The sequence below is a fragment of the Psammomys obesus genome, unplaced genomic scaffold (genome assembly GCF_907164565.1).
Source record: "Psammomys obesus unplaced genomic scaffold, mPsaObe1.curated_primary_1811, whole genome shotgun sequence".
In the NCBI taxonomy this organism is placed as follows: domain Eukaryota; kingdom Metazoa; phylum Chordata; class Mammalia; order Rodentia; family Muridae; genus Psammomys; species Psammomys obesus.
The window spans coordinates 446,060-458,899 of NW_026592776.1; the positions used below are offsets into that span (position 1 = coordinate 446,060).

A 12,840-nucleotide genomic window follows, 5' to 3' on the forward strand; every position below is an offset into this window, starting at 1 on the left:
TATTCATAGTTAATACTAATATCTGACTGCCTTTGACATTTGAACAACGGTCTACCTTACAACCACCCTTTTTTAAAATGCCTTTCTCAGAGGAACACTCCTCCATTGCTGGTGGGAATGTAAACTTGTACAACCAGTTTGGAAATCAATCTGGCACTTTCTCCGAAAATTAGGAATATTGTTTCCTCAGCCAGCTATACCACTCCTAGGCATATATCCAAAGGATGCTCAAGTACACAACAGGAACATTTGTTCAACCATATTCTTAGCAGCTTTATTCATTATAGTCAGAATCTGGAAACAGCCCAGGTGTCTCTCGACAGAGGAATGGATACAGAAATTATGGTAATTTACACAATGGAATACTATTCAGTAGTTAAAAACAAGGAAATTATGAAATTTGCAGGCAAATTATGGGATCTAGAAAAGATCATCCTGAGTGAGGTAAGCAGAAAGACACACATGGTATATACTCACTTATAAGTGGATATTAATTATATAATATAGTATAAACATACTAAAATCTATACTCCTAAAGAAGTTAAACAAGATGGAGTACTCTAGGGAAGTTGTTCAGTCCTCACTAAGAAAGCAAATGGGACAGTCATCAAAAGTGGGAGAAAACAGGACACAGGATAGGAGCTTACCACAGAGGGCCTCTGAAAGACTACCCAGCAGGGTAGTCAAAGCAGATTCTGAGACTCTATCCAAACTTTGGGCAGAGTTCGGGGAATCTTAAGAAAGAAGGGGGAGATAGAAAGACCTGAAGGGGACAGGAGCTTCCAAGGAGAGCAACAGAACCAAAAAATCTGGGCACAGGGGTCTTTTCTGAGACTGATACTGCAACTAAGACCCATACATGGAGATAACCTAGAACCCCAGCACAGATATAGCCCATGGCAGCTCACTGTCCAAGTGGGTTCTCTAGTAAGGAAAATAGGTACTGTCTCTGACATGAACTCAGTGGCTGGCTCTTTGATCACCTCCCTCTGAGTGGGGAGCAGCCTTACCAGGCCATAGAGAAAGACAATACAGTCAACTCTGATGAGACCTGATAGGCTAGGGTCAGATGGAAGGGGAGGAGGTCCTCCCCTATTAGCGGACTTGGGGAGGGTCATGGGAGGAGAAGAGGGAGGATGGAATTGGGAGGGGACGAGGGAAGGGGCTACAGCTGGGATATAAAGTAAATAAATTGTAATAATCAAAAAATAAATAAATAAAATGTTTTTTTAAATGCCTTTCTCCTCCTAGATCAGCTCTCCATAATTAATTAAAAGAGTTACTAGCTAGGGCTAGTGCTAGCAGCAAGAATGCAGTACAGGAGAACATATCCTGCCTCTGGGGGTCTGATTAAGATGTGGCACTTTTCATTTGCTTTCATTACTCACTGTCTTTGTACTATTTCTCAAAACAATAAAAATATATCTGGGCTTCTTTGTCTGGCCCTAGTGGAAGAAGATATGCTTATTCCTGCTATGACTTGAGTTGCCAGGGTGTGCTAGTACCCCTTAGGAACCTCCCCTTCTCTGAGAAGTAGGAGAGGATAGAATGAAGCATGTGAGTGGGACTGGAAAGAGAGGAGGGAGAGGCTGGGATCAGGCTGTAAATTAAGTAAGAATTTTAAAAAGTTTTAAAATTAAAAAAACTGCCTTGCCTTTGAATCAACTGGATGAATTATTTTGAGATTTTTGTGGTAATCGTATACTGTGTAACTCAGATAATTGAAAGCTTACCCTAAACTTAAATCTTGATTACAATTGCTTCTCTTCTTTCCACACATAGTAGTTCAGGAACACTGCTTTCAGTCAGGCATGGTGGCTTACATATAAAATGTCTAACAGTTAGGAGGCTGAGGCTGGCAAATTATACTGAGTTCCACACCAGTCTGGGCTGCATAGAGTAAGACCCAGTCTCAAAAAACAATCAAACAAACATTAAAAAAAAAAAAATGATTGATTTGAAAGAATAGGTAAGGAAACTAGGTGAAAGTTCAGGTCCAGAAGCTAGAGAAATAACTCAGTAAGTAAAGTTGCACAAGCATCAGGACCTGAGTCCAAATCCAAAACACCAATGTTTTTTAAAGTGTGGCCCTGTGCACCTGTGTAGAGCAGAGACAGGAAAGTCACTAGGGCTTGGCTGGCTAACAGAATAGCTCCCAAGTTCAGTAAGAGATTCTGTCTCAAAGGAATGAAGTAGAGAATGATAAGGCAGGATATCAGCTATCCTCTATCTTGTCCCATATGTACACACACACACACTAACCATCAGGTTTCGTTAAGGCTTGGTGGAAAAGGTCAAGAGTGTAATAGTCAAAATGAGTATGATGTATTAAGAATGTTGGTACCAGCCATATTACAGCATAACTATGAGTTATTTAAAGTGCATGTTATTTATTTTGCCAAAACCCTACAGTCTTCAAAATATTTTCAAATATTCAAAAATTGAAGATGCTAGATAATGGTCCTGGGCCTTGTTCTTCATATTTTGATATATATGATGATTTGCTGGTAAAAAGGTGAAGAGGTAGTATTACATTAAATATTTCATTCTTCATTAGCAATGTTATAAATTATTCTCTAGCAGATGTGTATACTTTTCATACACAGAAAATTGTTCATCTGCAAATAATTATGTCAACAGAAGTATGTCACAAGATGTCCAAGTATAAGAATTTTGATGGGGGCAACTAAGAAGGGCCTGCCCTTTCATGAGGATTCGTAGACAGTTCATGGTTGCTCAGGAAGGGAGGGACATTTTCTTTAGAGGTATAGCTACTGGTAGTTTATGCTCCTACAAACAGCACTAATTAACCTCACTGGGTCATCATAAAAAAGACATGAAAATAGACAACTTGGGAAGGGCAAGATGGAAAGAAGATAATGGAAAAAGTGAATATGATTAAAAAAAGAAAAGAAAAGAAGGAATTGTGACATGGGACTTGGGCTATAGCTTGGTAGTACGATGTTTGCGTAGTGTGAATAAAACCCAAAGTTACACCCCCAGCACCCAGAAAATTTGAGGGACTCAAAAAGTTTTGTTTTGATAAAGTAGAGCCAATATCTTCTGTAGTATCCTTTAAATTTGTGGAGTTATTTTTTAGCTGCTGTATTTATAATTGACTTTTTTTTTGCCTTATTCTGCATATTACATGATCCTTGGGAATTGGAAAACAACAAAATGAAATAAAAACTATTCACTTATTTTGAAATGTCAATATAACAGCTTCAACTAGTAACTGATATTTTGGACAGAATGCATCTCTAATATATTAGAACATATATATGTATATATATATTGGGATCTTGCTGTAATAAAGGAATATGGTTTGTGATTCTTTATAACATTTTTTTTCCTTTAAATATAGGTTTTCTTAGTTAAAAAAATCTCAGGCTCTGATGCTAGACAGCTTTATGCCATGAAGGTATTAAAGAAAGCCACGCTGAAAGGTAAGTGCTGCTGATTATCTGCTATGTTCATGTCACATGAACAAACTGCATGGTCTTTATAGAGCTCACGTGATCCTGAGGCTACTTACTAACATTCTGGATTGGCTCTTGTTAACAGCTTTAAATTTAGACTGACTTTTAGTGACTTTTTCCTACTGGGCTAAGAGTCAGATTACTGTTAAGAACAGGACTTGCCATGTTAGAAAAGAAGGACTATCAATTCATCTTGGGCTGTAGGCAAGTAGAAGTTGAAAAGATTAAAACTGGGTTTGATTCATCTTCAGATAATTTTTTTTTAGTATTTTGTCATCTTGACCTCTGGTCTCCAAACAAGTTTCTGAATCTTATTTTTTAAAAATGTAATGTAGGATGTGAGTCTGATAGGTAAAAAGACATTTAGAAGGTATACATACACATAGATTTTAAAATACTTAAATCTTCCTTTTGTTTAATAATATTGCTTACTTTGCCACATCTCTACATTCTAGCTAGTTTAGGTATTCATTTCTAATATCAGGTTTTTTTTCTTAAATGTACATGTAATTCATAAATCATTAAAATACCCAAAGGAATATTTGTATTGATCATTTATTATTTCTCGTGTTTCCGGTCATTCAATGTGGATATTATAATATCATCATGCCAAGAAATTTCACCATGTTCTACAAAAACACCCTCACTTGCTTTCATTTTCCTGCTCCTTTCCTTGAATACATTTTTTTATCCTATACAATCTTCACTTCAGTGGTATTACTACTTATTTGATTGCTAGAAATAGGTAATTAAAATTTTTCAGCACCCTACCTTTTTAATCGCTGCCTTTTAAACTTTGTCCTCCCAAATCCCATTTTATGAACTCAAGTAAGTGGAACTCTTGACAGTTGTTGCACAAAAGCAAGAGAAATTTCTTGTTCTCTTATATTTAAAGTATGTGTTATATATAATATCTGAGGAATATTATTAAATTGGAAATATAAGATATTAAAAAGGAAATAAATGCCCAATTCTTATGAGAGAAGGCTGTTGATCCTGTACTCCTTTATCTTTCTAATTGCTTAGCCCAGCATCCAGATTCCAGTTGAATTGTTCTTAACACTTAACAAAATGAAGCAAACTTTTGCTTGAAAAACACCTTAAAGAGTATTTTGGAAAAGAAAAATGAGAGGGGAAGAGCTCAGGGCCATATTAAAGTTTATTTATAGCTTTGGAGAAATATAAATACTAAAATATATATTAAATTGTATTATATCTGTCACAGTATTGAGTACCTGCTATCTTGTATACTAAAGCCAGTATATAGCAACAGGAAATTAAATAATGGTTTCACAACTTGTTTTTTAAATACTTGAAAAACAATTAGAATTTTTTCTTAAGTCTTACATCATAACAAACTTCATCCTATCTGAATTTCATAATTATTTAATATTAAAAACCTCAGAAGGAGATGTATAAATTTCAGCAAGCAAATTGACAATAAAATATTTTAGGGACTGCAGAGAGGATTCAAAGGTTAGGACCAGTAGTTACTCTTGCAGAGGATCTGGGTTCTATATAAAGCACCCACATGGTGGCTCACAAGTAGCTATAACTCCAGTCCTCAGGAATCTGATGCCCTTTTCTAGTCTCCTCAAATACCGGGCACACATATGGTACCCAGACATATATATCAAAGTTTGCTGTGCACATAAATATTTTTAATTAACCTTTCATACCATGTAAAATAGTTTTTGGATAGGGAACAGAAAAAACTTCATGTCTCAAATATTGTATTAGTTTAAGAAATTGGTGTACTGGAAAAATGGATTAGTTTGTAAGCACTTGCTGCGAAAGTTTAAGGACCCAAGTTGGGGTGCTAACACCCACATAAAAGCCCAGTGTGGCCACATGCATACCTGTAACCTCAGTGGTTTGGGGCAGAGACAGGAGGATATCTATAGCTTGTTAAGGTAATAAGGCAAAGAGTAGTGGAGCAAGACATCTGGCATCCTCCCCTGGCCTACAAATATACATAAGCACCCATACACACACACACACACACACACACACACACACACACACAGGTATATGCATATACCACACACATATATCATATAGACACACTTTCCCACAGAAAAAGAATACACATACACAACTGTCTGGGTTGCTCCTACTGGCTAAATCAGGGGTAGTTTGACCGCCGTAATAATAATAGTTTATAACTTATTAAATAAGAATCTGTAGTTAATGCATAAATTAATGAAGAAAGGAATTTCTTGCAGTACAATTGCAATTAATAAATGTAAAAATAATGGTGAAGGTAGGAATTAATAAGACATAGTTTTACAACCTTATGTAAAGGACTTTGAGTACAGTTTACCTAGGAAGATAATTTTTTTGAGAAGGGATGGAGAGATAGTTCAGTGGTTAAACATGCTGACTGCTCTTCCAGAGGACAAAGGTTCAGTTCTCAACACCTAACATGGTGCCACACAACCATCTATAACTCCAGTCCCAGAGGATCTACTGCCCTTTTCTGGCCTTTGTGGACACTAAGCACACACAAAAGATGTAGAGACGTATAAGCAGGCAAAAGGTTCATACATATTAACAAACAATAAAATATGTTAATACCAAAAGCAATCTACAGATTCAGTGCAATTCCTATCAAAATGCCAACACAAATTATAACAGACATTGAAAGAACAATTTCATATGCAAAAACAAAAACAAAAAAAACCTCAGAATACCTAAAACAATCCCGTACAATAAAAGATCTTCTGGTGGTATCTCCATCCCAGATCTCAAGCTGTCCTGTAGAGCAACAGTAATAAAAACAGCATGGTATTGGCATAGAAATAAACTAGTAGATCAGTGGAATTGAATAGAGACCCAGAAATAAATCCACAAGCCTAAGGACACCTGACTTTTCACAAAGATGTTAAAAATATACAATGGAATAAAGCATCTTCAACAAATGGTGCTGGTCTAACTAGATGTCCACATGTAGAAAAATGTAAATAGACCCATACTTAACACCCTGCACAAAACTAAAGTCCAAGTGGGTCAGTGACCTCAATATAAAACCAGACACACTAAATCAGAAGAAAAAGTGGAAAAGAGCCTTGACAACTTCCTGAACAGAACACCAACAGCACAGGCTCTAAGATCAACAATTGATAAATGGGACCTCATAAAACTGAAAAGCTTCTGTAAAGCAAAGGGCACTGTCATCAGAACAAAACACCAGCCTACAGACTGGGAAAAGAGCTTCACCAACCTTACATCTCAGAGGGCTAATATCCAGAATATATTAAAAAAAAAAAAACTCAAGAAGTTAAACTCCAACAAACCAAGTAATCTAATTTAAAAAATAGGGTACAAAGCTAAACAAAGAATTCTCAACAGAGGAATATTGAAAGGCAGAGAAACACTTAAATGTTTAGCATCCTTAGTCATTCAGGAAATACAAATCAAAACGTCTCTGAGATTCCACCTCACACCCATCAGAATAGCTAAGATCAAAAACTCAAGGGATGATGGCATGCTGGACAGGTTGTGGAGAAAGAGGAATCCTTCTCCATTGCTGATGGGAATGTAACCTTGTACAACCATTTTGGAAATCAATCTAGCACTTTCTCAGAAAATTAGAAATAGCGCTTCCTCAAGATCCAGCTATACCACTCCTGGGCATATACCCGGAAAGATGCCCCAACATTCAATAATGACATTTGCTTAACTATGTTCATAGCAGCTTTATTTGTAATAGCCAAAATCTGGAAACAACCTAGATGTCCCTCAACCAAGGAATGTATACAGAAAGTGTGGTACATTTACATGCTGGAATATTACTCAGCAATTAAAAACAGGGAAATCATGAAATTTTCAGTCAAATTGTGAGAGCTAGAAAAGGTCATCCTGAGGTAACCCAGCAGCAGAAAGACACACACGGTATATACTCACTTAAAAGTGGATATTAGCCATATAATATAGGATAAAAATACTAAAATCTATAGTCCTAAAGAAGCTAAACAACAAGGAGGACCCTAGAGAAGAGGCTGAAACCTCACTCAGAAGGGTAAACAGAATAGACATCAGAAGTAGGAGAAGACAAGGAACAGGATAGGAGCCTTTCACTGGGGACCTCGGAAAGACTCCACTCATTAGGGTACGGAAACTCATAGCCAAACTTTGGGCAGAGTCCAGGAAACCTTACGGAAGAAGAGGGAGATAGAAAGACCTGAAGGGGAGAGGACTCCACAAGACCAACAGAGCCAAAAAACCTGGACCCGAGGGCTCCTGCAGAGACTGATATTCCAACGAAGGAAAATGCATGGAAGGGACCTAGAACACCTGCTTACAGAAAGCCCATAAGCTGCTCAGTCTCCAATTGGTTACCCTAGTAAGGGGATCAGGAGCTGTCTCTGACATGCACTCAGTGGCCTGGCTCTTTGATTAACTCCCCTTGGGGGGTGCAGCCTTGCCAGGCCATAGAGGAAGATGATGCAGCTAGCCCTGATGAGACCTGATAGGCTAGAGTCAGATAGAAGGGGAGGAGGACCTCCCCTATCAAGGGACTAAGGAAAGGGCATAGGGGGAGAAGAGGGAGGGTAGGTGGGACTGGGAGGAGATGAAGGAGGGGCTACAGCGGGGATACAAAGTGAATAAATTGTAATAAATTTTAAAATATATGTTATCTGTATGAAAAACAGTAAAATAAAAATATTTTTTTAAATCTTTGAGGAAATGATAAGTATGGCTTAAAATAGAAATGTATATTAGGTAATATTCATATTTAAAATGCATACTAAATAATAATGAGTTAGTTCATATGGAAAGAAGTTTTGCAGTTAGTTCAATGTTGCTATTAATGCTGTTGAATTAACCTGAGGAAATAGCCTCGCAAAATGAGTTTCTACTCTTGAAAATACTCACAGAAACATTTACAGTAATAAGATAAAAGTTGCATAGATATTAAAAAATGAATGCTTGTAAAATCATGGTAATATACTTAATTGAAGATATGATTAAAATAAAATGCTGTTGAGCACTTGCTTTTACAGAGGATCTAGATTCTATTCCCAGTATCCATAAAACAGTTCAACCATGATCTCAAACTCTAGTTACAAGGGATTCGACTGCCCTCTTCTGGCCTTCAGAGGAACTTCATGAAGGTTGTACGGAGGCATACAAGCAACTACTCACACACAAAACATGTAAAAAAAAATAATGTTTTAAATATGATTACAGAAAATAGTGAAATATATAATACACTGGGCTATTACAAGTAGGTATACGCTGTGGAAGGAAATGCCAAAATATGCTTGCAGGCATCAGAGTTTTAGAATTGTAGATAATTTTGAATGTGTTCTTAAATATAGTGTTTTGGTTTTTTTTTCATCGAAGCTTTTTTTGGGACAGGGTTTTTCTGTATAGCCCTGGGTGTTCTGGAACTCACTGGTTGGTCTCAATCTTAGAGACCCACTTACCTCTGCCTTCTGAATGCTGAGAATAACTGCATGAGCCACCACTGCCCAGCTATTTTTATCAATGTTTTATCATGTAGAATAGTGGTGCTTTACCCCATCTCCCTGCCTGTCCTAATTCTTGACCATTCTGGAGTCGCTGACTTGTTGCTTTTCACACTCCACATTCATTCGTCTTTGCAAGTCTTTGTTTTCATTTGGAGCCGTAGACTGTTAAATATCTAATCCATATATATGTTATTTATTTATTTATTACAGTTTATTCACTTTGTATCCCAGCTGTAGCCCCCTCCCTCGTCCCCTCCAAATACATACCCAGCGGGGTATCAAAGCAGATGCTGAGGCTCATAGCCAAACTTTGGACAGAGTGCAGGGCATGTTATGAAAGCAGGGGGAGACAGAAAGATCTGGAGGGGACAGGAGCTCCACAAGGAGAACAACAGAACCAAAAAATCTGGACCCAGGGCTCTTTTCTGAGACTGATAGTCCAACCAAGGACAATGCATGGAAATTTTAAGAGTTAGTTGCTTTATACCACCACCCACACAGTTTCCATGTCTATGTCTTCCTGGCAATGTTCTCATCATCTCTGCTTTATAAAAATTGACCCTAATTGAATGAACTAGCACAATGGAGCATGTGTCCTTCATCTTTGCTATATTTTCTTTTTCTGGATTCTATACCTACCTTCTAGTCTCTTAGTAACTACTACAGAAAAGGCAATGCATTGCACGATAAAATTTGTGTGATCTAGTATGTCTAAAAGTATATTCTGCCCCATTACTGAATTTATAACTTGATCAGGTTTACAATTCTTTAGGTCACAAAAAATTTTCCCTCAGATATTTGAAAGTACTGCTTCTATCCTCTTCTCGTTTCTCATGTTCCAGTGATGAAGGTCATTGCCATTCATTTTGCCAGTCCTTTGTGTGTAAGCAACTTTTCCTCTCCAGCAGGCTATAGATAAAATCATCTTTATCCTTATATCCTGAAATTTATGAAGTAGGAACTTTCCATGTAAGGTGTAAATTTTCATCACACCAAATGTGGGATGGCTGTTTTGAAACTAGGAACTCGTATTTTCAAGTTATGTGAAAGTTTATGTCATGTATTCTTGATTTTGTAATACTTAGAATTGGTGTATGTTGTACTTCCCGGATGATTCCCTAACTTACTTGTATTATTTTTATCCTTTCTGGATTTTTTTCCTTTTTTTTGTTTTATTTTGTTTTTTTCATTTTTCTTTTGTTTTCTAAGAAATTTCAAGCAAAATTATGTTAATAGTTTTTCCAAAACACAATGATTTTGGTAATTTAGACATGTCAAAGAGAAGCCATAAAGTATTTCGTATAAGTGAAAAGTTAAAATTTCAGTAAGATATTTGGGGAGAAGGAAAGAGACTGAGACTAGGAACACATTCAAAGAACTTTTATTATTTATTTTTGTTTTTGTCTTTTTAATGTGCCTAATTGTAAATTATATTTTATCATAGATCTCTGTCTTAGGATTGGTATTTCAGTGATTTTAGGCACCCATGAAGAGTCTCAAAATGTAGCCCTTACAGATAAGAGCTTGCTACTATCATTTTTTCCATTAATGTCATTGTGGTGGGGTTTTGGAAATAATTAACAGAACACCCATGTTTACCCAGAAGTCCCTTTCCATTTCAAAGTTCCTACTAAATAACACTGAGTGGGGTCAACTAGAAGTTAATAACATTAGATTAATTTAATGGGGAATTTTGTTCTATTAGAGTGGTCTGTCAGCCTAAAAGACTTTATATATCATTACTTAAAAGAGTTTTCTATATATAGTCCTAGAAATATAAACAACCTTTCTTACTCACTCTCATTTTCAAGTCAAGGAGATTTAAATATAATAACTGTCAGGGAAATCTCACTTTGACATTTTGAATAAGCATTAAAACCTTTAGGGTGTAGAACTTAACTGATAAAAAAAAAACATGATTTCTGGAGACTGGGAAGATGTTGGGAGAAGGAGGGACAAAAGAGGACAATAGAGTAATGAATATAATGAATGTAATCAAAATAGATTACATGTATGAAAATGTTATAAGCAAACTCATTATTTTATATAATAAATATAAGCTAATGAAAAATAAAACATGGAGCTAAAGAGACAGTTCAGCCATAAAGAGCTCACTCTTCTTCCAGAAGACTGGAGTTTGGTTCCCAACACTCTTCTCTGGTAAATCACAACCTCCTGTAACTCAAGCTTCAGGACACACATCCACATAAAGACTTACTTTCTCATTACACACAAATAAGTAAATGATCATCTTAAAAGTTTTCAACAAATAAAATGCTGCATGTCTGACCAAAATTCTTGATTATAGGATGATTATATATACACATAATATATATTATATATATTTATATAATATATATACAAGACCACTTGATAATCATCCTACAATCAAGTGGTATTTAACCAGGAATGGAGTGGTATTTAAATGATGTATGAACTTTGTGTACTCATTAATAGTTAGAAATTTAGAATTCAACTTTGAGGTAATGGTAACTAATGATATGGTTATCCATGGTTAAGAAAAAAAAATAAGATTTAGACTAGGCTAGAGCCTAATTATCAGCCAACCTGTAAGATGCAATAAGGATGACAAACTAATCGAATTATAAATTGATAATGAATTTGATATATTAGCTGAATGTGTCAATTAAAAGGCAGAGCTGTGTAGCCACCAAGAGGAATTGACTTCTATTCACAACTTATTAATTTTAGTTGAGTGAAGGATGGGTTGGAGAAAACAATATTTTAAAAAATATTATTACATTTTTATTTTGTCGTGTGATGGGGGCTGTGCCAGGAGTCAAGTGTGAAAGTCAGAGGACAACTTGCTAGAGTTGGTTCAGTCTGTGCACTGTATGATTCCCAGTAATCAAAGTGAAGTTTACCAGGCTTAGCAGTAAACACCTTTATCTACTAAGCCACCTCCCACTGGCCCTTACTTGTTTCTTTTTTCACAGTGGTCTTATTTCTGTTTTTTTGGTTTGGTTTGGTTTGGTTTGGTTTGGTTTGGTTTGGTTTGGTTTGGTTTGGTTTGGTTTGGTTTGGTTTGGTTTGGTATGTGGTTCCCTTAAATTAAAAATAAAACCAACTCAAGTTTCCCCTTTCCTCCCCCTCACTCCATCTTTCTTTTTGTTCTAATCACTAACATAAATGTTGAAAGTTTTTTGTTGTTGTTGTTTTGGTTCAGTTTGTTTTTGTTTTGTTTTGTTTTGTTTTGTTTTGTTTTGTTTTGTTTTGTTTTTGAGGCAGTATGTTGTAATCCAGGCTGGTCTCAATCAAACTCACCACAGAGCTGAGAATAGCTTTGAATACCTAACGCTCCTGCCTCCACATCCAAATGCTGTGATTACAGACACATGGCACTACACCTGACTTTCAGAATGTTTTCTGATCATTTACTTAATTCTCATTCCCCCTATATTCTGAGCCTTTGGATGTACTTCTAGCTCTGGTGCCTAGCTTATAGGCCTTACCCAGAAAATGCTTGTTTCTAGGAAGGTTTTGCCACGAAACCCAGATTCTTTCTAGCATTTCCAAGTATCACAAGTATCATGAATCTGAATCCTCATTACACTATCTCCCTATAGTGAGCCTCTGTTTCCACACTGATATGTCTCCTTCCAAGTCATCATTTGTGCTTCCATGTCTAATCAGGTGTTGGCACTCCATACTTGGTTTCTTTTAGAACCCATTCTACAAGAAAATCCCACTGGAAGAGTCTTAAAGCTTGTATCCTAACCCTGTATATTCTTTTAGACTTCTAGTCTTCCTATAAAAGTAAAACTGATCTTGTATTTCTCTGAAATCCAGTCATACTTATCCCTGGTAATAGACTTCCTCTTAGTCATATTCATACTACTGCTTTTTGATATAATGAATAGTGC

At 36.3% G+C, this 12,840-nt stretch overlaps 1 protein-coding gene across 3 annotated transcripts in view; it reads left to right on the forward strand.

The window, feature by feature from the left end:
* Window positions 1-12,840, forward strand: part of Rps6ka3 (ribosomal protein S6 kinase A3) — a 119,099-nt gene that overhangs the window by 61,827 nt on the left and 44,432 nt on the right. For all 3 annotated transcript variants that reach the window (XR_008721110.1, XM_055615716.1, XM_055615715.1), the window contains one exon: window positions 3,365-3,446. Coding sequence is in view for 2 of the 3 variants with exons in the window: in XM_055615716.1 (XP_055471691.1) it covers window positions 3,365-3,446 (82 nt within the window). In the remaining variant the exon portion in view is untranslated. The remainder of the gene's footprint in view (window positions 1-3,364; window positions 3,447-12,840) is intronic.